Here is a 22,001-nt window from a genome sequence, read left to right on the forward strand (position 1 = left end):
AAGGCGGCTCGGCCGACCAATAAATAATAAACATGATATAAGGCGGCTCGGCCGACTAATAAATAATAAACAGGATATAAGGCGGCTCGGCCGACCAATAAATAAATTAAATTACTAGTAAATAATATATGCGGTATTCCGGCCATTATAACATGATATAAATAATAGTAGAGGCGGTATACCGACCATTATAACAAGGTATAAATGATACAAATAAATTTTACCGAATCGCAGAGTGATCGTGCTGATAACGTGTTATGAAATAACTTATAATTTATAGTATCGAGAAATTTAAATAAGAGTAGAATTTAATACCCGTAGGAAGCAAATAACACTACTATAAGTGAGAGAGTTTATTATAAGTAAGAAGAAGAAGATGTAATGGTTCTTTTCTTATAAACTCTTGTTCTTGTTTATGGTGTACAAAATAGTGAGATGAGTGATGGTATTTATAGTGAACAACAATGCATAAAATATCAAAGATGGTGCTTGATTTGGTAAATGAGTGGGTGATCATAGTGCTTGATGAGTAGATGATCATAGTGCTTGATGAGTAGATGATCATAGTGCTTGAGTTGGTAAAGGAGTGGAGAATCATTTCAAAGTTTATCTTATAACAGTTCATTCATTTTTTGGTGAAATATCAGTTATATATGCTGTTTATACATGTAAAATGTTGATGACAAAAAAATAATAGATGTAAAATGTTATCATTTTTTCCAAAAAGAACTTCCTCTCTCATTTTAATTAAAGACATAGTTTATCATCATTTTAATTGAAGACATAATTGACATAAGTTTCTTCCATTACATTAGTATAGCAGATAGCTTGTACTTTAACAACTTAACATGACTGTATCTTGAGAGCTAGTATTGCATATGCTGCTCTACTTGTTTTAATTTCATATATATATATATATATATATATATATATATATATATATACGCAGTAAATTTGCGGTTGCTCGAATTTTTTTTTTTGCTAAAAATGTTTTAACCCTTAAAAAAAAGATAACAAAAAAAAGAGAGAATTCGGTCAAAAAAAACCTCAACTTTGTACGAATTGCCAAAAGAAACATGAACTTTTGAGCTGACCAAAAAAACACCAAACTTTCATTGACTTTAAAATTAATTAACAATGTTTTCGTTGACTTGTCAATTTAGCACGCCGTCAACAAATTTAACAGAAATATTTGACATCGTTTATTGTTGGCGTTAAGTGAAACGACGTCGTTTTCAAATGAGATGAAACGACGTCGTTTTATATGATTTGAAATTAAAAATATGTAGACCCCTGGATTCGAACCCAGGTTGGTTGGTCAAATGGCAAGGTATTTTACCACTAGGCTACTCACACTTTCAATGTACTTACTAGCATGTTTACTTTTATTTGGTACATATTAAATATAAAAAAATTTCTAAAAAAATAAAAATATAGAAGATTTTTATAAAAAAAATTATTTTTCTTTTTAAAAATTAAAATTTTATTTTTCTTTTTAAAAAAATAAAAACTCTTCCAAAATTTTCTAAAAACTTAAAAAGATCTTTAAAATTCCAAAAAAATTGAAACAATAAAGAATTTTTTTATAAAATTAATTTTCAAATTAAAATAGAAATTAAAATTTTATTTTTCTTTTCATAAAATAAAAAATCTTCCAAAATTTTCAATTTTTTTTAATACATTTGCTAAAAGTTGAAATTAATTATACACACATAAAAAGTTGATAATTGTAACTTTAATTTTTTTCATTTTATTATAATTTTTTTTAAAATTGGATTTTTTTAAAAAAATGAAAATTTTGGAAACTTTTTGACTTTTTAAAGAAAAAAAATATTTTAATTTTAATTCAAAATTAATTTTATGAAAATTTTGGGAGATTTTGTTTTTTTTAATAAAATATTTGTTTTTTAGAAAAATAAAAAAGAAAAATAAAATTTTATTTTCAATTTTAATTTCAAAATTAATTTTATAAAAAAATTCTTTATTTTTTTCAATTTTTTGGAATTTAAAGTTCGTTTTAATTTTATAGAAAATTTTGGAATAGTTTTTATTTTTTAAAAAGAAAAATAAAATTTATTTTCAATTTTAATTTCAAAATTGATTTTATAAAAAAATTCTTATTTTTCAATTTTTTGGAATTTTAAAGATCTTTTTAAGTTTTTAGAGAATATTTTTATATTCAATCAGTATCAAATAAAAGTAAACATGTTAGTAAATACATTGAAAGTTCCACTAGCCTAGTGGTAAAAGACCTTGCCATTTGACCAAACAACATGGGTTCGAATCCAGGGGTCTACATATTTTTAATTTCAAATCATGTAAAACGACGTCGTTTCATCTCATTTGAAAACGACGTCGTTTCACTTAACGCCAACAATAAACGACGTCAAATATTTCTGTTAAATTTGTTGACGGCGTGATAAATTGGCAAGTCAGCGAAAACATTGTTAATTAATTCTAAAGTCAATGAAAGTTTGGTGTTTTTTTGGTCAGCCCAAAAATTCATATTTCTTTTGGCAATTCGTGTAAAGTTAAGATTTTTTTTGGCTGAATTCTCAAAAAAAAAGAATGTAGTTGAGGACTTAAACTTCGAGCATATCACACTATAATAGGCTCATACTAAGTAATTAAGTCATCTTCAAGATTCAACGAAATAACATACACTTTTGTAACATTATTCTTTGAAGTAGGGCAAATCCGATGATACGATCTGAGGAAGAAAGCTCTTTTTGATATTTTATAAAAGCACTCTTTTAGATTAAAGTTGATAGAAAAATGAGATATGTAGAAAAAGAAAACCTCGGAGATAATATCGGAAAGTTAACGTCAAAGGTGTTAATATTAGACTGTCGATGTCTCCTGCCGACGGCACAACCTTCCGCATATTAATAGCAAAACGAAAACTGCAAAAGAGTGTGGAAAGAGTGTGAGACTGTGAGTGTACGGATTTCTTTTAGAATACTCAAAATCCAAAAAAACATACACGCTTTCTCAGCTTTGGATATGACACATACGCGCATGATTTTCGGTGGGGAAACATGTTGGGATATTACGTGTAACAACCAAAAGAAATTATAAAAGTAAAGATCATTAATCATCTAGATAACCACAAAATGTTGATATGCATAATATTAGCCATTTAAACAAGGAGAGTATTTAAGTCGAAGAGTTCGAATCACTCAAGACATGAACTTTGGTATGGTGTAACCTTTGAAATTAGTAAAATTTCAGTAAAAGATTAAACATGCAAAAATAGGAGTTCGAATCTAGTATAGAACTGACTGAATGTTAGGACAATTTTAACCTATCTCTGGTATCTGGAAATGGCGACTGATCGTTAAGATTCGTGGGTCTTTTGCATTTAAACCATACTAGGGTTTTCCGGGCTACGCCCGGATTTTTTTCTATAATATTAGTTTAATTTTTATATTTATATTTTAAAATCGAACAAATATGATATACACTGAAACTTGTTATAGAATTATAAACATAAATACAAATTTAAAAATATTTGAAATATTTTGTTGTGTTTTATTGGAGTTTTATGTAGAATATTAGTAAGATTAATAAAAAGTTAACTAAATTATAAATTAAGATCTATATATATTCTTTATCTTAGTTATTTATTTTGACCGGGCTACGCCCGAGTTTATACAAATATCATTATATTTAATATACATGACACATGTATTAAGAAATTCCCTAAATCTTAGTTAATATCCAGAAAATTAAGCATTTGGACTCTCAAAATTATAAGTGGTCTTTTATGCTAAGTAAGTGTTGATCTGCATACTGGGCAGGTTAAGATGATCTTGATCCAGTCTAAAATGCATTGGTGATGATATGAATGGTTCAATGGTAGTAAGAAACGGAAAAATTGTAGTTAGAAATGTGTATCCCGACATGTGGGACAATTAGGCTATGGCGAATCCACTCCACGATGCATAGGTGATGATATATGTGGTTGCAACTCAGTGAGTTTACATCACCACTTCCAATGAATTTGTCCCGGCAGATGGAGCACACTTTGTCAGCATCCTCCAGAATGGGTTCTCTTATACTATATAAATTATTTTTGTTTGAACTTGGATTTAAATATATGAATGGAGTGATTATTTGGCATTACTGCATTTTTTTTTATTTAAAAAAAAATCATTTGTGCTATGCGCACTGCTAGATAACATGTATCATAAATTGATATATTCACTGGTACTAAACCAATACTCAATCCAAAATCTTGGTTGGATAATATTTTCACCTGAATTATGATAAATATAGTTTAATTTTTTATTTTGGACATCTAATACAGATGTAATCAATATATTGTTTTTTGATAGTAAGAAAAGTGGTATTTTTAATTTTTATATTTGGGATCGGAATAGATTTCACTGCAATGTCTTTTACCCTTTTTTCTTATTTTTTAATTTCCTTTTTCTGTCCTAGCTTAATTGGGTTTGATTAATGTTTATAATGTATATAACTCCATCTCCTCAAGAGTTTATACAAATTTTAAAGTAAAAGTTACAGATTTTACTTTAAATATTACAGATTTCTTCGAATACTACCAACGGTTGCATACATTTAGTATTTACTCTGTGGGGTTGTTGACCAATTTTAAAATTATTTTAAAAAATTATTTTACACTTGTTTAAATTATTTTAAAAAATTGGCGACCAAAAAATTATTTTAGACGTTATTTCCACATTTGTATTTGTGTATTTGTATTTGTGGTCGAGTAAATTTATAAACAATGGAGAAGACAAAGGCCACAAATCTCATCTAAAATTCGAAAAGCATCAGTTCTAATGAAACTAAGATGATCAAACATTGAACTCAAAGAAAGAGATCATTGTACATAGTATAGCCAACACAGATCATAAGAAAGATATTCAATGATGCAAAGATAAAGTCTGAAATTGGAAAAAAACCAAGCATAGAGTTTTAGTATCCATAAAACCACCACTTAACACACCTTAGCCACATTTGGCTCGCTTGGGATCTTCTGCCTCAACATTATCAGCAGCTCTTTTCACCTCCTGACCATCAGATTCTTTAAAACATGTAGAAGGATCATCCTCAGCAACTCCCTTCTGCAAAGGTCCCTGGGCATCTGGTAAATCACATTTCCTACTAAATTACCTTCAAGTTCTGGAACTTTTGGAGTGAGCACCTTTGTCACAGTCAAATTTTGGGTCTTGCCAGTCAAATTGTGAGTTGATATCTTCACAATGAATATGCGAGTCTATCTTATGGAATCGATCAGAGCTTGAGGCACCAGAACCAAATGATCATCTCCTACATTCTCATTGGCCTAACATACATTTAAACAATTATGACTATATATTACTAACTATATGGGGGAGAAGACAGTTTCAAATAACAAAGAGAGGCTGGTTTGCAACTACCTCGAAATAACTCTCAACCAACTCATAAGCTTTCCTTCCAGTCAACTCATGACCAACATCACCAAGGAGAACAAAGGACGCCTGATCATCATTATCATACACAGAGATCGTGGCTAAGTACTTGTGTCATGAGCAGATTATCAATGAATGCATTGAAGTATGAGTGTAAGTAAATCTGAGCCACTTACTGTGCAACACCAACACTACAAGAAAACACAATTTTAGCAAGGAAATTTAACGAGGAAAACTATTCCTCGTGAAATTACGATGACTTAACGATGAAATTGCGAGGAAATAAAGTTTCGTCGTAATGGCCTTGTAAAATACCGAGTAAAGCTTTTCCTCGTAAAATCGTCGTAAGTTAACGTGGTTTTTCTGAGAAAAATGTGTTTCGTCGCAAATTCGTCGTAATTTTAGCATGATTTTTACGAGGAAATAACTTACGAGGAAAGAACGAGAAATCCACCAACTTAACACGTTTTTTTTGCCACCAACCTAATATTTCATCGTAAATTCCTAGCAAAATTCAACTACCAGATTCGAAAATTTTTATATATATGGAGGTTTGAACATAATTTTAAGCACACCAACAAGAAAAAAAAAGTGAAAAAAATGTCGGGCTTGGGAAATATTTTCGAGTTGCGGAGGTGGATGTATATGCATAGAGATGCTAACGGGAGAGTGACGAAAGAATATCTTGCTGGGTTGGAGCGTTTTATGCATCAAGCAGATTCTACACCGCTCGCCCAAGAAAGCGGTAAAATATTCTGTCCTTGTAGGAAATGTAACAATTCAAAGTTGGCAAATCGTGAAAATGTTTGGAAGCATTTAGTAAATAGAGGTTTCACGCCAAATTATTATATCTGGTTTCAACATGGAGAAGGTTATAGTTATGATCAGAATGAAGCTAGTAGTAGTAATAACAACTTTCAAGAAGAACCGGTTGATCATCAATTGCATAATGCACATAGTTACCATCAGGAGGATCAGCCGATGGTAGATTATGATAGGGTTCATGATATGGTAACTGATGCATTCGTAGCTCATGATGATGAAGATGAAGAACCTAACATAGATTCAAAAAAGTTTTATGAAATGTTAGATGCGGCAAATCAACCACTTTACAGTGGTTGTAGAGAAGGTCTCTCTAAATTGTCATTGGCTGCTAGAATGATGAATATTAAAACTGATCACAATCTACCTGAAAGTTGCATGAACGAATGGGCAGATTTATTTAAAGAGTATTTGCCGGAAGACAATGAGTCTGCTGATTCTTATTATGAGATTCAGAAACTGGTTTATAGTCTTGGGTTGCCTTCGGAGATGATAGATGTTTGCATCGACAACTGCATGATCTACTGGGGAGATGATGAGAAGTTGGAAGAATGTCGATTCTGCAAGAAACCACGATTCAAGCCGCAAGGAAGGGGACGTAATAGGGTACCGTACCAAAGGATGTGGTACCTACCAATTACAGATAGATTGAAAAGATTGTACCAATCGGAGCAGACTGCTGGAAAGATGAGGTGGCATGCCGAGCATACTCAGACGGATGGTGAGATGACTCATCCATCAGATGCAAGAGCCTGGAAACATTTTAACAAAGTACATCCGAATTTCGCTAGCAATAGCCGGAATGTGTACCTCGGATTATGCACAGATGGATTTAGTCCATTTGGAATGTCAGGGAGACAATATTCATTGTGGCCTGTCTTTCTTACGCCATACAACCTGCCACCGGAGATGTGCATGCAACGGGAGTTTTTATTCTTGACCATATTAATACCCGGTCCGAAGCATCCAAAAAGGTCACTTGATGTTTTCCTACAACCACTGATAAAAGAGTTGAAGGATTTGTGGTCAACAGGGGTGAGGACGTATGACTGCTCAACGAAGAAGAATTTTACGATGCGAGCTATGCTTTTGTGGACCATAAGTGACTTTCCTGCCTATGGGATGTTGTCTGGATGGACTACACATGGGAGATTAGCTTGTCCATATTGTAATGGAACGACAGATGCATTTCAACTGAAGAATGGTAGAAAGACAAGTTGGTTCGATTGTCACCGTCGATTTCTTCCAGTTGGCCATCCGTACCGAAGAAACAAGAATTTGTTTAGGCACAAAAAGGTTGTGAGAGACACTCCTCCTCCATATCTAACTGGAGAACAAATTGAAGCGCAAATCGACTACTACGGAGCTAACGAAACAGTTCGCTGGGGTGGTAATTGGCATGTCCCTCGTAATATGCCTGATTCTTACGGTGTTCATCACAACTGGCACAAGAAGAGTATATTTTGGGAGTTACCATATTGGAAGGATCTCCTTCTGCGCCACAACCTTGATGTGATGCATATAGAGAAGAATTTCTTTGAGAACATCATGAATACAATATTGAATGTCCCAGGGAAGACAAAAGACAACATAAAATCGAGGTTGGACTTGCCGGATATTTGCTCAAGAAGTGAGTTACATATAAAAAGCAATGGCCAAGTTCCCGTTCCAATTTTTAGATTGTCTTCAGAAAAAAAGTCGGTTTTGTTCAATTGGGTGGCATCAGAAGTGAAGTTCCCTGATGGGTATGTTTCAAATCTTTCAAGATGTGTTGAAAAGGGTCAAAAGTTCTCCGGGATGAAGAGTCATGATTGTCATGTCTTTATGCAACGACTTCTGCCATTTGCATTTGCGGAGCTACTTCCAACAAACGTACATGAAGCACTTGCAGGTAGTTTACAATAGGACAATAATATTAAATTGGTTTAGTTTACAATAATAGTATTTGACTAACAATGTGTTTAATTGTTTTTGGAATAGGCATTGGAGCATTTTTCAGGGATTTGAGCACACGCACTCTTAAAGAAGAAGTCGTAGAACAGCTTCAGGAGAACATTCCTATCTTATTGTGCAACTTGGAGAAGATATTTCCTCCAGGCTTTTTTGACGTGATGGAGCATCTAGCTATCCACCTCCCATATGAGGCATTGCTTCGTGGACCGGTACATTACGGATGGATGTATCAGTACGAGCGAGCCATGAAATATTTGAAGGGAAAAGCAAAGAACCTCGCCAAAGTTGAAGGTTCTATAATTGCTGGAAGTTTGACAGAAGAAGTTTCTCACTTCACATCGTACTACTTTGCGTCAAAAGTACGTACACGAAGAAGAGCTCCAAGAAGATATGATGATGGTGGCGTTGCGCCCACATATGCAGTTGTTGGTGTTCCAGAAATCTTTAGCCAGATTGGACGACTTGGTGGGAAATCAAAACAGGTTTGGTGGTCGAGTGAAGAAGACGCTCATAGTGCACACACCTATATTCTACTCAATTGCGAGGATCCATTGATGCGTTATTTTGAAAGGTAACTTAAATTGAGTATACATTATATAATTGAGAGAGATTAATTCATGTAAAATGTGAATTTACAGCATGTTTGTTTCACAAGTCGAAGAAACATTTCCTGGTATATCCACAAGTGACGTAGACAAAAGAAAAGATCAACACTTTGTTAAGTGGTTGAAGAATCAGGTATTAATCAAATACTTTTAAAATTTTCATACATGAATGATTTGTATTTCAACGTTCTTTTTATTTTTAAATAGGTTGATTATGACGACGATGCAGATTATCCTAAGTGGTTACACGAAGTAATTCAATCTCCACTTGTAAAGGTCACCACATCACAGATGTATTTCACACGAGGCTATACTTTTCACACATATGAGTATGGTAAACAGCGGGCAACCAGTAACTATGGAATTTGTGTGAAAGGAGAAACAGATTTCTACGGAATCTTGACGGAGATTATTGAAGTCGAATTCCCAGGGATATTGAAGCTAAAATGCGTCCTCTTCAAGTGTGAATGGTTCGACCCCGTCGTCAATAGAGGTGTTCGGTTGAACAAATTCGGTGTAGTAGATGTCAACGGTGGCCGGAGGTACAACAAATTCGAGCCCTTCATCTTAGCTTCACAAGCAGACCAAGTTAGCTTCCTTCCATACCCACGGATGAGAGAGTCGGGTATAAATTGGTTAGCCGTGATCAAAGTTACACCTCGAGGACGAATCATCGTAGGAGAAGAACCACCATTGCAAGAAGAACAAATAAATGAAGTTCATGAACCTGAACAAGAAATTGATGACATCCTTCTCATTGATCCGCATAATCACGAGTATGAAGATCTTACCGAAGATCCCACGGAGGAAGCTGTTGAAGACGAGTTTCATGTAAATGATGATGTTTCAAGTGATGACGAGAATGTCGATGAATCCGATTAATGTATTTCATATTTGTATGAGTTTGATTTATTATATATAATTAAAGATAATGGGAGTTTATTTATAAATAAGATATCGACATTAATTATAAGTAAAGGAATTGTGTTTTTATAATTTTCGGTTTGGATTAGAATGAATTGCTTGAGGTTAAAGGATAGAAGTGTTTGATATATGAAGTAGAAGATAAAGAAGATGTGGTTTGGGATTTGGGGTTTCGTTTTAGGGGTTTAGAGACAGTCGTCGTACTTTCCACGTTATCTCACGGGAATTTTACGACGATTTATAATACATTACCTCGCATATTCCACGGTAACAGTAAACGTCGTAAGAGCCTCGTTAACTTACGTGGAATAAGAGACGATTTATAATTAAAAAAGCGGACCTCGCTTATTCCACGTAAGACTAAAACGTCGTAAGAGCCTCGTTAACTTACGTGGAATGAGCGAGGTTAGCTTTTTTATTTTACTTTTCGTCGTTAATTCGTCGGTAAATATAAACCCTAAACTAAAATGAAACCCAAATCCCTAAACCCCAAATGTGCAAACCCTAAAACTCCCCATCCTACTTCATATAAACTAAAAAAAAATTAATTTTCAATTTTATATAAACTTAAAAAAAAAAGAGAAGAAAGATATTGGAAACACATATGACGAGATACGTAAGTGTAGCCCACATAAATCTACATCATTTGTATTCAAATATCTTCTTCTCTTTTTTTTTATGTTTTTAAACCTTTCATATATGATTTGTAGAGTGTGTTTGATTTGTTGTGTGATATGTCAAATTCAAAATTTGTAAAATTGTTTTCCAACGTATTAAACCTTTCAAATTCAAAAAAATATATATATTGAAGTTAAAGGGTTAGAAATATATGAAGTATAGATAAGAAATATAAGGAAGATAGGGTTTGAGGTTTGGAGATAAGAAAGATAGGGTTTGAGGTTTGGGGTTTAAAATTTTAGGGGTTAGCAAAAAAAGCCTCGCTATTTGCACGTAAAATCGATGATAAAAACAAAAATCGTCGCAAGAACGACGTTAAATAAAACACGGGCCTCTGTATATCCTCGTTAATTTGCTTGGGCCTTGCGACGAAACAAAAGACGGGCCCACGTAAAATCGATGATAAAACAAAAATCGTCGCAAGAACGACGTTAAATAAAAGACGGGCCTCTGTATATCCTCGTTAATTTGCTTGGGCCTTGCGACAAAACGAAAGACGGGCCTCTGTCTTTCCTCGTTATTTTGCGACGAATTGTCGACGAACACTAATCCTATATATAGGCGAAACCGCAGCCCTCTTCATTTCCTCTCTAATTCCTCTCTAGAGCCTCTCCATTTCCTCTCAACATGGTAACTCTCTTTCCTCTCTAAGTAGTTTAGGGAATTTAGATTAGGTGGTTAGTTTAGGGAATTTAGTTTACGAAATTAGTTTACAAAATTTAGGTTTCCTCATTTTATTAATTACGTAGTTAATACTGTTCATAATTTTTTATTTACTCTTGACTTTAATTTAGAAATTTAAATTTTGCAGACTATTCGTAGGCACCAGCGTAGTGCTCACTACTCGCAGATGTTCGGTCCACCGGGTAGTCGGTTAGACCCGTCTTCACTTCCCGGTTCTTCTTCAGCTCCTGGTTCTTCGGGTCAGCAGGAGACCGTCCCCGAGACTCAATCTTCTCAGAGAGTCTCGCCTTCTTCTACGGCATCGCCATCAGTTCCTCATGTGCCTCCTCCGGTAGCTCCTCCTCCGATGCCAGCTCCTCATGTGCCTCCTCAGATGCCCGCCCATCAGGTTCATGCTGATTTGATGGTGCCAGCGAGTTGTCCTTACTCTCAGTACACTGTTGAGGACATTCTCGGTTTGCCAGGCAGAGAAGGCTTACCGATCATAGACCCCGACCGACCTGAAGGAACTCTTTGGTATGTATGTTACATTTATTTTTTAAAATTCATTTGTGACTTTAATAAATATTTAAAACTTTGAATTTGTTTTTTTTTTCCAGGTTTGGGGTTGATAACTGCCTTGCAACAGAAGTAACCGAGACGATTAAAGGTTACTTCTCCATGGCACATCCCAACTGGAAATCCACTCCGATCTACATCAGAAGGACGTGGTTCAAGATTTACGCTGTAAGTTTTTACAATTTATTCCTGATTTATATTTTTTTAAATTTTATTTTTCTAAACTAATTATTAATGTTTTTTTTTTGCAGCAAAAATTTAATTGGTCCATGGGGGTCACTGAGAAGGTGCGGAAAGAGTTTATCGACAAGGCGAAGAAACGTTTGTTGGACACGGTCTCCAACTGGAAGGGTGACTGGATCGTGAAGGGCTATGAGCGGGGTAAACCCTCAACCATCACCACGGACGTGTGGGATGGCCTCATCCGTTACTGGAGGGATCCTGATGCCATGAGAGTCGCCCAGTCTTGCTCCGCCTCCCGTAACTCGGTAGATGAGCATGGCCACAGGGCGATGCAACATAGTACGGGCCAAAAACCACACGCCCGCGTCCGTTTGGAAATGGTACGTAATTTAAATATTTAACTATTTGATTTTTAATATATATATATATATATATATATATATATATATATATAAAAACTTTCTTAACTATTTTTAGGCCAAGGAGTTGGGACGTTTACCGACTCTTATGGAACTTTTCGATCGGACCCACAAAAACAAGGCGGGCGCATTTGTAGATGAGAGGTCTGAGAAGATCTACAATGATGTGGCAGCTCGTATTGACGAGCGTGAGACCCAGCTGGCGCAGGAGTCCGCCGACGGATTACCCGTCGTCTTATCCACAATAGAAGTGGATAGAATTTACGAGGAGGTAAATTTTATATAAATTTTTTATTAATTCCATTTTACTTTAAAATTTAAATTTTAATATATATTTTATTGTTTTTTAAGGTCGCTCCTAAGAAAAAGGGACGTGTGTTGGGGATTGGTTCCGTCAACGATGTTCCGAGAGCGACTTCCTCTTATGGCCAGAGACGGGATGATGAAGTCTCTCAGCTGCGCGACGTGTTGGAGACGACACAACATCAGCTGTCGTCGACACAAAACGAGTTGGCCTCGACAAAATCGTCGTTCACAGCTCGTATGACTGGTCTCGAGAACTTCTTGGACGTCATAGCGGCCACAAATCCGGAATGGGAGGCCATGTTCAGGACCATGAGACAACAAAACCCCATTCCAGGCGAGACATCCGTGCAAGTCAACGAGGAAGATCTCTCGAGAAGGAGCGAGGAATTCTACGACGCGGCAATGCAGCATTAGTTTTTTTTTTGTTATTGTATTTTAAAATTCAAAACTTATTTATATATTATATAATTTCATTTTAATTCGGCCAAAAAAATTTTCCTATTCGATTTAATTTCAATTAAAATTTTATTAATAAATTAAATAAATATAATTTTTATTTATAAATTCAGTAAATAGAAAACAAAGTAATTTCGTCGCTAATTCCCGATGTATTAACGAGGAAAATTAACGACGAAATATCGAGGAACAATTATCGAGGATTTTACGTGGATTTAGTTACGATTCTATTACGACGAATTATTTTCGTGTTTCTTACGTTTTTCTTACGACGAATTTATTTAGAGGTTTTTGCGTGTCTTTTACGACGAATCATTTACGAGTTTCTTACGAGGAAGCACAACGACCGCGTTACGTGGAAACCCCACGTGGTATTTACGACGAAAACTTATTTCTTCTTTACGAGGAAAATATAACCTCGCTAATTAACGAGGAAATGGCGACGAATCTTCTCTTACGACAATCATATAACGACGAAACGCCTTTCATCGCCATTTCCTCGTAAGCCTTCTTTTCCGAGGAAATAACGACGATTTTGGCCGTCGTTAAATTTGTGTTTTCTTGTAGTGCAACAATATCGCTTTTCCCACATTTTTTACACATAAGGGTGGTAGGCCCTTTGGTTGCCTTAGTGTGGCACACACTACATCCTATGTAATACCATGCTGAACCGTGCGCAACATCACCAATGATTGCTATGCACTCGAACCAAGCAACCTGCAAAATGTTAAACAATTAAATGAGAAACTATGACTATCATATTGAATGTGTTATTCATTGGTACTGTACGATCTTGGCAACTTCTTGCTTCATAAAGGAAAAGAGCTCGCCTATAGTCACTGTCTCAGTCTTAGTGACAACGACTGCATCAACTCTGTTAGCAACAGCTAAGTTCGAGGTCAACCTGAGCAAACATCCAAACATCAAATACAATGATGGAATAACAACGAACAACATTTAATAAAAGAATGCTTACCAAGTGAGATAATCACGGGTTGCTTGGACATCACTGTCCAAAAATACATGTGATGACGTCATAGAGGAGAGAGCTAGGGCACCTATAACAGATCCAATGTTATAATACATAGTCAAAATTTGATGTAAAATGAGATGTAGAATATAATGTATATCTCTAATATTTGTTATCTCAGAAACTATCGGTTCACTCATAGCTAATAAGCGCCAATTTCTATCAAATGCAGTCATATTATTTAAAGCTAACATAACCAGATAGATTCATTAACCATCCTATGTACTTCTTAAACAATAAGAAAAGTTGATAATACGAACCTCCAAATCGTTTCGGGTTTAAGGTGGTGACTAAAATAACACGTGCAGTTCCTTCAGATGCTTTAATTCTTTCACTAAAGTCAAAGGCAGCCTTGTCCCATAGGTGCAACTTCATCACCGGACCACTACAACATCCAAAACTCGTGTGATCAGAGAGACAAACGGATGGATGAATTAACCAAAATGAAAAGTAAAAAAGATATAGATTAGCTTACTCATGTGTTTGAACATGAAGCAGAACTCGGCGGGATGAAGATATCTTAGCATCATCTAGCACGATACTGTCACTGAGAACCTGCTCATTCACAAGTTTGATGTGGCCAACATAATCTGCAAAATAAAACAATCAAACTCAATGCTTTATATCTTATAACCCAGCAACGAAATCTAAAAATGTAAGTCTGGATCAAAACATAATCATAGCCAACAATGCTGAATATATTTGATCGAATGAAAACACATCATCTAAGATTAGATTAAACATTATCCTATACGCAGTGAGGACTTACCATAAAGATCCCCTCTCAAGTCGCTGGCAGCATTGAACTCCTCATATCCACGGAACCGGAAACGGTCCTCAGGGAAACAAACCAAATTGTCCTCTAGATCAGAGAGGACAGAAGTCGATGAGAAGATGATGGTGACACTTGGGTCGGCTACCCGATACAAAGTCTGGTTGTTAGACCCGAAAAAACTGTTGAGCCTGTAAATGCCACCAGCTTTCATGTGTGGCAAATAAGTCTCTATCTTCCCAGCTGGGATGAAGCCCTGGATAACAGTTTCCAGTTAACAACATTAAAGAAATTAAATCAGAAATGCTAGAGAAGAAATCTTAGAAAAATAAACAAAAATTAAAGATATATAACCCGCAGTGCATCACAACAAATTTATATTTATGGTACTATCAACAATATCAAACACTTGTTATGAATTCATTAAAAGAACAAAAGAATAAATCTATAATTTGGATCTAAAATGATTTATCAACATCTCGGCTAAACATTTTTTAAACTAAACTGTAATAAAGAATACATTTTATACCTCTTGGTCGATGAAAAGCATCTCGAGACCAAAAATCACCTTCGTCAGAACATTTCGAGCTTCCCAAAAATAGATCAACCGAAACCTCAATTCGCCTTGATTAGATCCGAATTTCACATCTTTGAAACCATCACTTCCCCAACATCGGCGGAGACAATGGCTTTTCCCCTGACGCCAGATGAGACAGCGGCTTTGCCTCTAACGCCTGAAGAGACACCGGTCTTCGTGGTCTGAATGATCGTACCTGCAGATGAATATGAACGTTGCCATCATCAAAAAAGGAAACTCAACTCTGTACCACAATTTCATATGCTTTTTTAATTTCTGAATAATCAAATATAACTATTATAAAAAATATATATTGTTCATCTCATTGTCTTAAATCACAAAGTTTCAGACTCTATAATTTTTTTTTGGCAATCAAACGGACTATATAATTGGACAACGAAACGATACTGGTTCTTACCATTGGGGTTCTTGCCGATGGGTTTAGTCAGACCGGAGGAGACCGACGTCTGGCTTTTGACTGTCTTCGAGTGGGGATCGCCGATCGAGAGGCCTGAAGATACATAAGGTGTACTGGTGGGCTTGATCGGTCCGGGAAAAGAGTCAGCCTCAACGCCTTTTGGTTTCTCCGAGCGGGAATCACCAGATAACGTGGATTTTCCGTTGGAACTCATTGCAATTGTGATGTACGAATGAGAATATAGAACGAAGTTTGATCGAAATAAAACTCCGATCGAGAGTTTTATAACTAAAATCTGAATGAGAAGAGGAAAGCGAATCCATAAATGAGAGTTAAGGGAGATAAAATAGAGGGTGTATTGATTGTTCCAGGATCAAATCGCGAAACAGAACGAAGAAGAGGAATAGCAAAGGGTCCCGAATCGATCGAGGAACGTGAATCGGAACGAAGATGAGGAAGAGCAAAGGGTCCCGTATCGATCGAGAAAATTAGGGTTTGAAGATATGAGGAAGAGCGAGCTCGAATCGGCATTTTCTCGAGTCTTTGTCTTTCAAATACGATGGGCTTCATGGTCCAAACTCATAACACAGCATTTTCTCGGGTTTCTGTCTCTCAAATAAGATGGGTTTCATGGCCCAAACTCATAACACGAAAGTTTTTAAAAACGCAAAACCCAGCTAACGTGTCAAAATGTTATAACGTGATTGATCGATTTTTTTATCCGACGTGACGTCTTATCTGATCAGTATATTGGCCTTTTATTACTTGTGGGATTTATATCGCTTTTTTGAAAATGTCGTAAAGCTAAAACACGTTTGATGTTTGAAAATTCAATTTCCACCGAACACCATTATATTTGGAGGCAAATGAAATAAAGTACGAATTTTCGAGTCTTTGTGATAGATATACACATACTTTATAGTCGAGCACGTACCAAAGTATTTGACTCCTTGATACAAAGACGAAACTAAGATTGTTACGCTAAATATATATGCACACGTCTGCGTACGAGTTAATTTGTTAGGCACCGATTCTAAACCCTATCCAATAATCAGCCATTGGATTTTTCTTTTCTTTTTTTCTTTTCCATTTCATGTACCACTAAAATGATAATTTTACGATGGTTATTATTTTGCTTTTAAGCCGTATTCCGTTATTAATACACAGGTGCTAACAAAGCATGGTATTGTGGGGATTTTTTTTAAATTAGATATCTTATAGCTTTATCTATTAAGAGACGATATTTTCTTTATCACGAATCATCAGTTATATACCATAAAGATTTTATTTGTAATGTTGAGAAATTATTTTCCTTTTGCAGCTATCTAGGATGGGGTGCCGAAGGCAGGGCGAGTGGACACTAATATCTTACGTAGGCGTACGTTATTCTTTGTATACAGTCAAGTAATACGATCGATTGACTTCTTCTCTAGAATATAAAAGCCGTTTCCGACGAAAATCAATATAGTAAAAAATGTCTAAAAGTATATATGTTTGCTACTTACCTAACTGCAACATTTAGAATTTGAAACGTCAAATATTAAAACCCCAAAATAGAATCTGAACACTAAACAAAATTAATTGCATTTAATTTAATAATGATCTATATTATCGTTGGTGTAGTTTATTATAAAGTTTCACGTTGGTTGTGTTTTATCCAAAGAAAGAAACTGAAATCTCCAAAAGAAAGACGTTCACACCCAACAAAATTTTGAAATAAAACTCATTCGATTTACATGGATAATAATGAACAAAACAGTTTGATCCCGCAAAATAAAATAAAAATATATCGGTTAAAAAATAAACAACGTGAAGGCACCAAACTCGTACAACAGCAAAAGTTCTGTACACGTGTCAACCTATCAAGTGTGTTATCCAGCTGTCTGGTCCCCCCCCTCTCGAATGCTTCTCGCCGTGATGATAACGTTCCGTCTCAAAATGACGCCGTTTTGAGAGATGGGTTTAATATTTGTTAGCTTAGGGTATTAAAAAGGGTTAAAGTTGGTTTGCCGGCGATTCGTGGGACATCACGTAGCGGATTAACCGGATATTGCTGGTTTGAGAGAGCTGGTCAACCGAGTAAAACCCCGTTATAAAATCCGTGCCCCCATCTCTCATGCCTTGTTGTTATGGATGTACACTTATTTAAATGTCATGTATACTTTTTTATATTCTAATGTCTAGTCTGATTGAGATAGCTAGTTAATGGATTTAATTACATGTTTTGTACATGATTTCTGGGTGATTTGAGCATGTTTGTATACTGGATGACTGATTTGAGTATTTTAGTTGCGAAAATAAAATATACTAGACTCAGTATTGCATCGAACCATTTAACTATTAGTTAGTCACATTATTATTGTAATATAAGTTCGTTAATCCGCATAATCTTGCATACCAAATATACAATGCAATTATTGATGGATAAAAAATCAATAACGGCTGTAAAAGTAAACGGTGATATTTTTCCTTTGCCTTTACGAAAGTAATACATCTCCTTTTGCCATAGAACCATTATTTTGTAAAGTGATTTTCCTTTATAGAACCATTATTTTGTAAAGTGATTTTCTTAACGACAATGCAAACAACGTACGTACCAATGGTCTATTACAAAATTCTTACAAGTATATGCCAATATGTCAAAATCTATATCTTTTCTTAACATAAAGTCTAAATCTTCACAACAGTTACAGTCGTACATGTAATTATAATTCTTCATAAAAGTGTTTATATAACATTTGTTTTTTCCAAAAATAAATATCCAAAGTGCAAGTAAGTATATGAATTGCAGAGTACTATAAAAGTTCTAATTATATAGCGATAGATGTCCCATGACATGTTACAGCAAATGACGATTATACCCTTCATCTTCCTCAACGTCCATTGCCTAGTTTCACCTTCCTTTCATTCTCCTCCTCTATATATATCAACACTTGTCTTTCCTTCTTCCTCACACACTAAAAGCTCCTAACAAACATAAGCTTATCTCCTTCTCACCCATTTCAAAATTTTGCCAGCTTCTCTCTGAAACCAAACCATGCCTGAGGCACCAAAGTATGAATCTTTAGATGCTTTCGATCTGACCCTCGACGAGAAGAACAAGAGGAAACTTCAGTTAATCGAGGAACTGACCTCAAACGCCGACCAAGTCCAGAGACGTGTCTTGGAGGAGATCTTGACCCGTAATGCTGACGTGGAGTATCTCAGGCGTCATGACCTCAACGGTCGCACAGACCGAGAGACTTTCAAGAACGTGATGCCTGTTATAACCTACGAAGATATCCAGCCTGAGATCAACAGGATTGCTAACGGTGATAAATCTCCTATCCTCTCTTCAAAGCCCATCTCCGAGTTCCTCACCAGGTTCGTTATTAACATTCTCTCTTATTCTTCTTCTTCAAGATGCTCTGTTTTTGCTCTGTTTATGCTCTGTTTTTTCAAGAGCCTTACAAGATTTTTATATGCTCTTTGACAGCTCTGGGACATCTGGTGGGGAGAGGAAGCTAATGCCGACAATCGAAGAAGAGCTAGACAGGAGATCACTTCTCTACAGTTTCTTGATGCCTGTGATGAGCCAGTTCGTTCCTGGCCTCGACAAAGGCAAAGGAATGTATTTCTTGTTCGTCAAGTCTGAATCCAAGACACCAGGAGGCCTACCTGCTCGTCCCGTCTTAACCAGTTACTACAAATCTTCCCATTTCAAAGAAAGACCCTTTGACCCTTACACCGATTACACAAGCCCCAACGAGACCATCCTTTGCCCTGACTCCTACCAGAGCATGTACTCTCAGATGCTTTGTGGCTTATGCCAACACCAGGAGGTTCTTCGAGTCGGTGCCGTTTTCGCCTCTGGTTTCATCAGAGCTATCAAGTTTCTTGAGAAGCACTGGACCGAGCTGGTCCGTGACATCAGAACCGGTACCTTAAGCTCCCTGATCACTGATCCTTCAGTGCGTGAGGCGGTCGCCAAGATCCTTAAACCGAGTCCAAAACTCGCAGATTTTGTTGAATCCGAGTGTAAGAAGAAGTCTTGGCAAGGGATTATCACTAGGTTGTGGCCTAACACGAAGTATGTGGATGTGATTGTGACAGGGACAATGTCTCAGTACATTCCAACTTTGGATTACTACAGCAATGGCTTGCCTCTTGTCTGCACAATGTATGCTTCTTCCGAGTGTTACTTTGGTGTGAACCTAAGGCCACTTTGCAAACCCAGCGACGTCTCTTACACGCTCATACCGACCATGGCTTATTTCGAGTTCTTGCCTGTTTATAGAAACACAGGTGTTACTAACTCCATCAATCTACCTAAAGCACTCACGGAGAAAGAGCAACAAGAGCTTGTTGATCTTGTTGATGTTAAGCTTGGTCAGGAGTACGAACTCGTTGTCACCACTTATGCCGGTAAGAAAATTAAAAATATTCCATAATAGCATTTTTTCCTAAAAAATAAATAAATAGCATTCATGGGAAAAATTCTCAAAATACATTTATTAGAAGTTACAAAAAGATATTTTATATTCAATTTTATGGCTTAATATTATGGTTTAGAGTTTAGCATTGAAAAGTAAAAGTTAGGATAAAGTTGAGAATTTGGAATAATTTAGTCATTTTTGCTGTTTTAGTGATTTTTTTTATATTGTATGCTATTTTTGTTATAATTGTGTTTTAGGATATCTAAAAAAATTGCCCTAAGAAAATAGATAATAACAAACAAAAAAAAAAAATTTACACTTTTAAGGGTTTAGTCTTATATTTGTGTGCTTTGTGAATCTGTTGCAGGACTTTGTAGATACCGAGTTGGTGATTTGTTGAGAGTGACTGGATTCAAGAACAAAGCACCTCAATTCAGTTTCATCTGCCGCAAGAATGTCGTCTTGAGCATAGATTCCGACAAGACCGACGAAGTTGAGCTTCAGAACGCGGTGAAGAACGCAATGACACACCTCGTCCCATTCGATGCCTCACTCTCTGAATACACAAGCTATGCGGATACAAGTTCTATCCCTGGCCATTATGTCTTGTTCTGGGAGCTATGTTTGGATGGAAACACACCAATCCCTCCTTCTGTCTTTGAGGATTGCTGCCTAGCCGTGGAAGAGTCGTTCAACTCTGTTTATAGACAAGGAAGGGTTAGTGACAAGTCCATAGGCCCACTCGAGATCAAGATTGTTGAGCCGGGGACATTTGATAAGCTCATGGATTACGCGATCAGCTTGGGAGCATCTATTAATCAGTATAAGACGCCTAGATGCGTGAAGTTTGCTCCAATTATTGAGCTGTTGAACTCGAGAGTTGTTGATAGTTACTTCAGCCCCAAGTGTCCTAAATGGGTCCCTGGTCATAAACAGTGGGGAAGTAACTAAGATGGAATCAGGAACCGTGAAGAGATAGTCTTTGAAGTAGAAGGTTTGGGACTTGCAAAGGATATCTCATGTCTCTCTAATCTTGATCTTAGTTTAGTTTTTGTTTTTTTTGTTGGTATTTTTTATGCATAGTCCCTTTGGTTTTGAAAACCAGTTGTACAAAAGCAAATCATGTTTCTCCAAGCAGCTCTCTGTCCTCTCTCCATCACTTTCTTGAGCCTCTAAACTTTATATTTGAGTGATTAATTGGCTGGATCCTTTACCGTTAACAACGGTAAATAGCAATGTGCTAAGTTAATTTTGTTAAAAGAAGAAAACCAATCTCTGATAACAACACTATGACCACTGTTTGTGTTGGGTTTCTGTTAAAACAAAAGCAAAATCATGGATGAATTGAAAAAAAAAAATAGTTTGAGCACAAAGGAAAACTTCAAACTTTTACTTGTAGATAACTGATGATTGTTTATTAAATATAGTTTGTAGTCACTAACCTAATGAAACTACTTTTTAATCTTGAGACATAATATAGTCTTTTCTACATATGAGAGATAATACTACTTAAAATCGTAAAATATGCCATAATTGATATCGTATAACTTAGCTCTTTGAGCATGATCAGAAGGAACGTACGTAGACGCATCCACAACTAAATAACCTCCCGTAATTTTCATATATTAGTATTATCATCTTGAAAGCAGCAATAAGTATTAAAGAGAAGATAGATACATTCAAGTCTAGATACAAGTGTTCCCTAAGTAAGGATCAAAGACAACTACACTGGCCTCGAATTAATGCTACGTTGGCAGGTCCTTTTTAGTGACATATAAACAACC

The 22,001-nt window shown here is 35.8% G+C and overlaps 1 protein-coding gene across 1 annotated transcript; it reads left to right on the plus strand.

Moving 5' to 3' along the window:
- Positions 1-18,656: 18,656 nt before the first annotated feature.
- On the plus strand, positions 18,657-21,423 carry LOC106409348 (indole-3-acetic acid-amido synthetase GH3.5). The gene is made up of 3 exons (XM_013849993.3): positions 18,657-19,165; positions 19,278-20,206; positions 20,585-21,423. The coding sequence occupies exons 1-3, from the start codon at positions 18,840-18,842 to the stop codon at positions 21,166-21,168; spliced, it is 1,839 nt and encodes a 612-aa protein (XP_013705447.2). The 5' UTR covers positions 18,657-18,839; the 3' UTR covers positions 21,169-21,423.
- Positions 21,424-22,001: the final 578 nt, after the last annotated feature.

This window comes from Brassica napus, chromosome C7 (assembly GCF_020379485.1).
Source record: "Brassica napus cultivar Da-Ae chromosome C7, Da-Ae, whole genome shotgun sequence".
Lineage (NCBI taxonomy): Eukaryota > Viridiplantae > Streptophyta > Magnoliopsida > Brassicales > Brassicaceae > Brassica > Brassica napus.

Excerpts from the sequence above, each read along its gene's own strand:
- LOC106409348 (XM_013849993.3), top strand. The coding sequence starts at position 18,840 with ATGCCTGAGGCACCAAAGTATGAATCTTTAGATGCTTTCGATCTGACC. Across the intron at positions 19,166-19,277 it reads ATCTCCGAGTTCCTCACCAG|CTCTGGGACATCTGGTGGGG; the intron begins GTTCGTTATTAA and ends GCTCTTTGACAG. Across the intron at positions 20,207-20,584 it reads CGTTGTCACCACTTATGCCG|GACTTTGTAGATACCGAGTT; the intron begins GTAAGAAAATTA and ends AATCTGTTGCAG.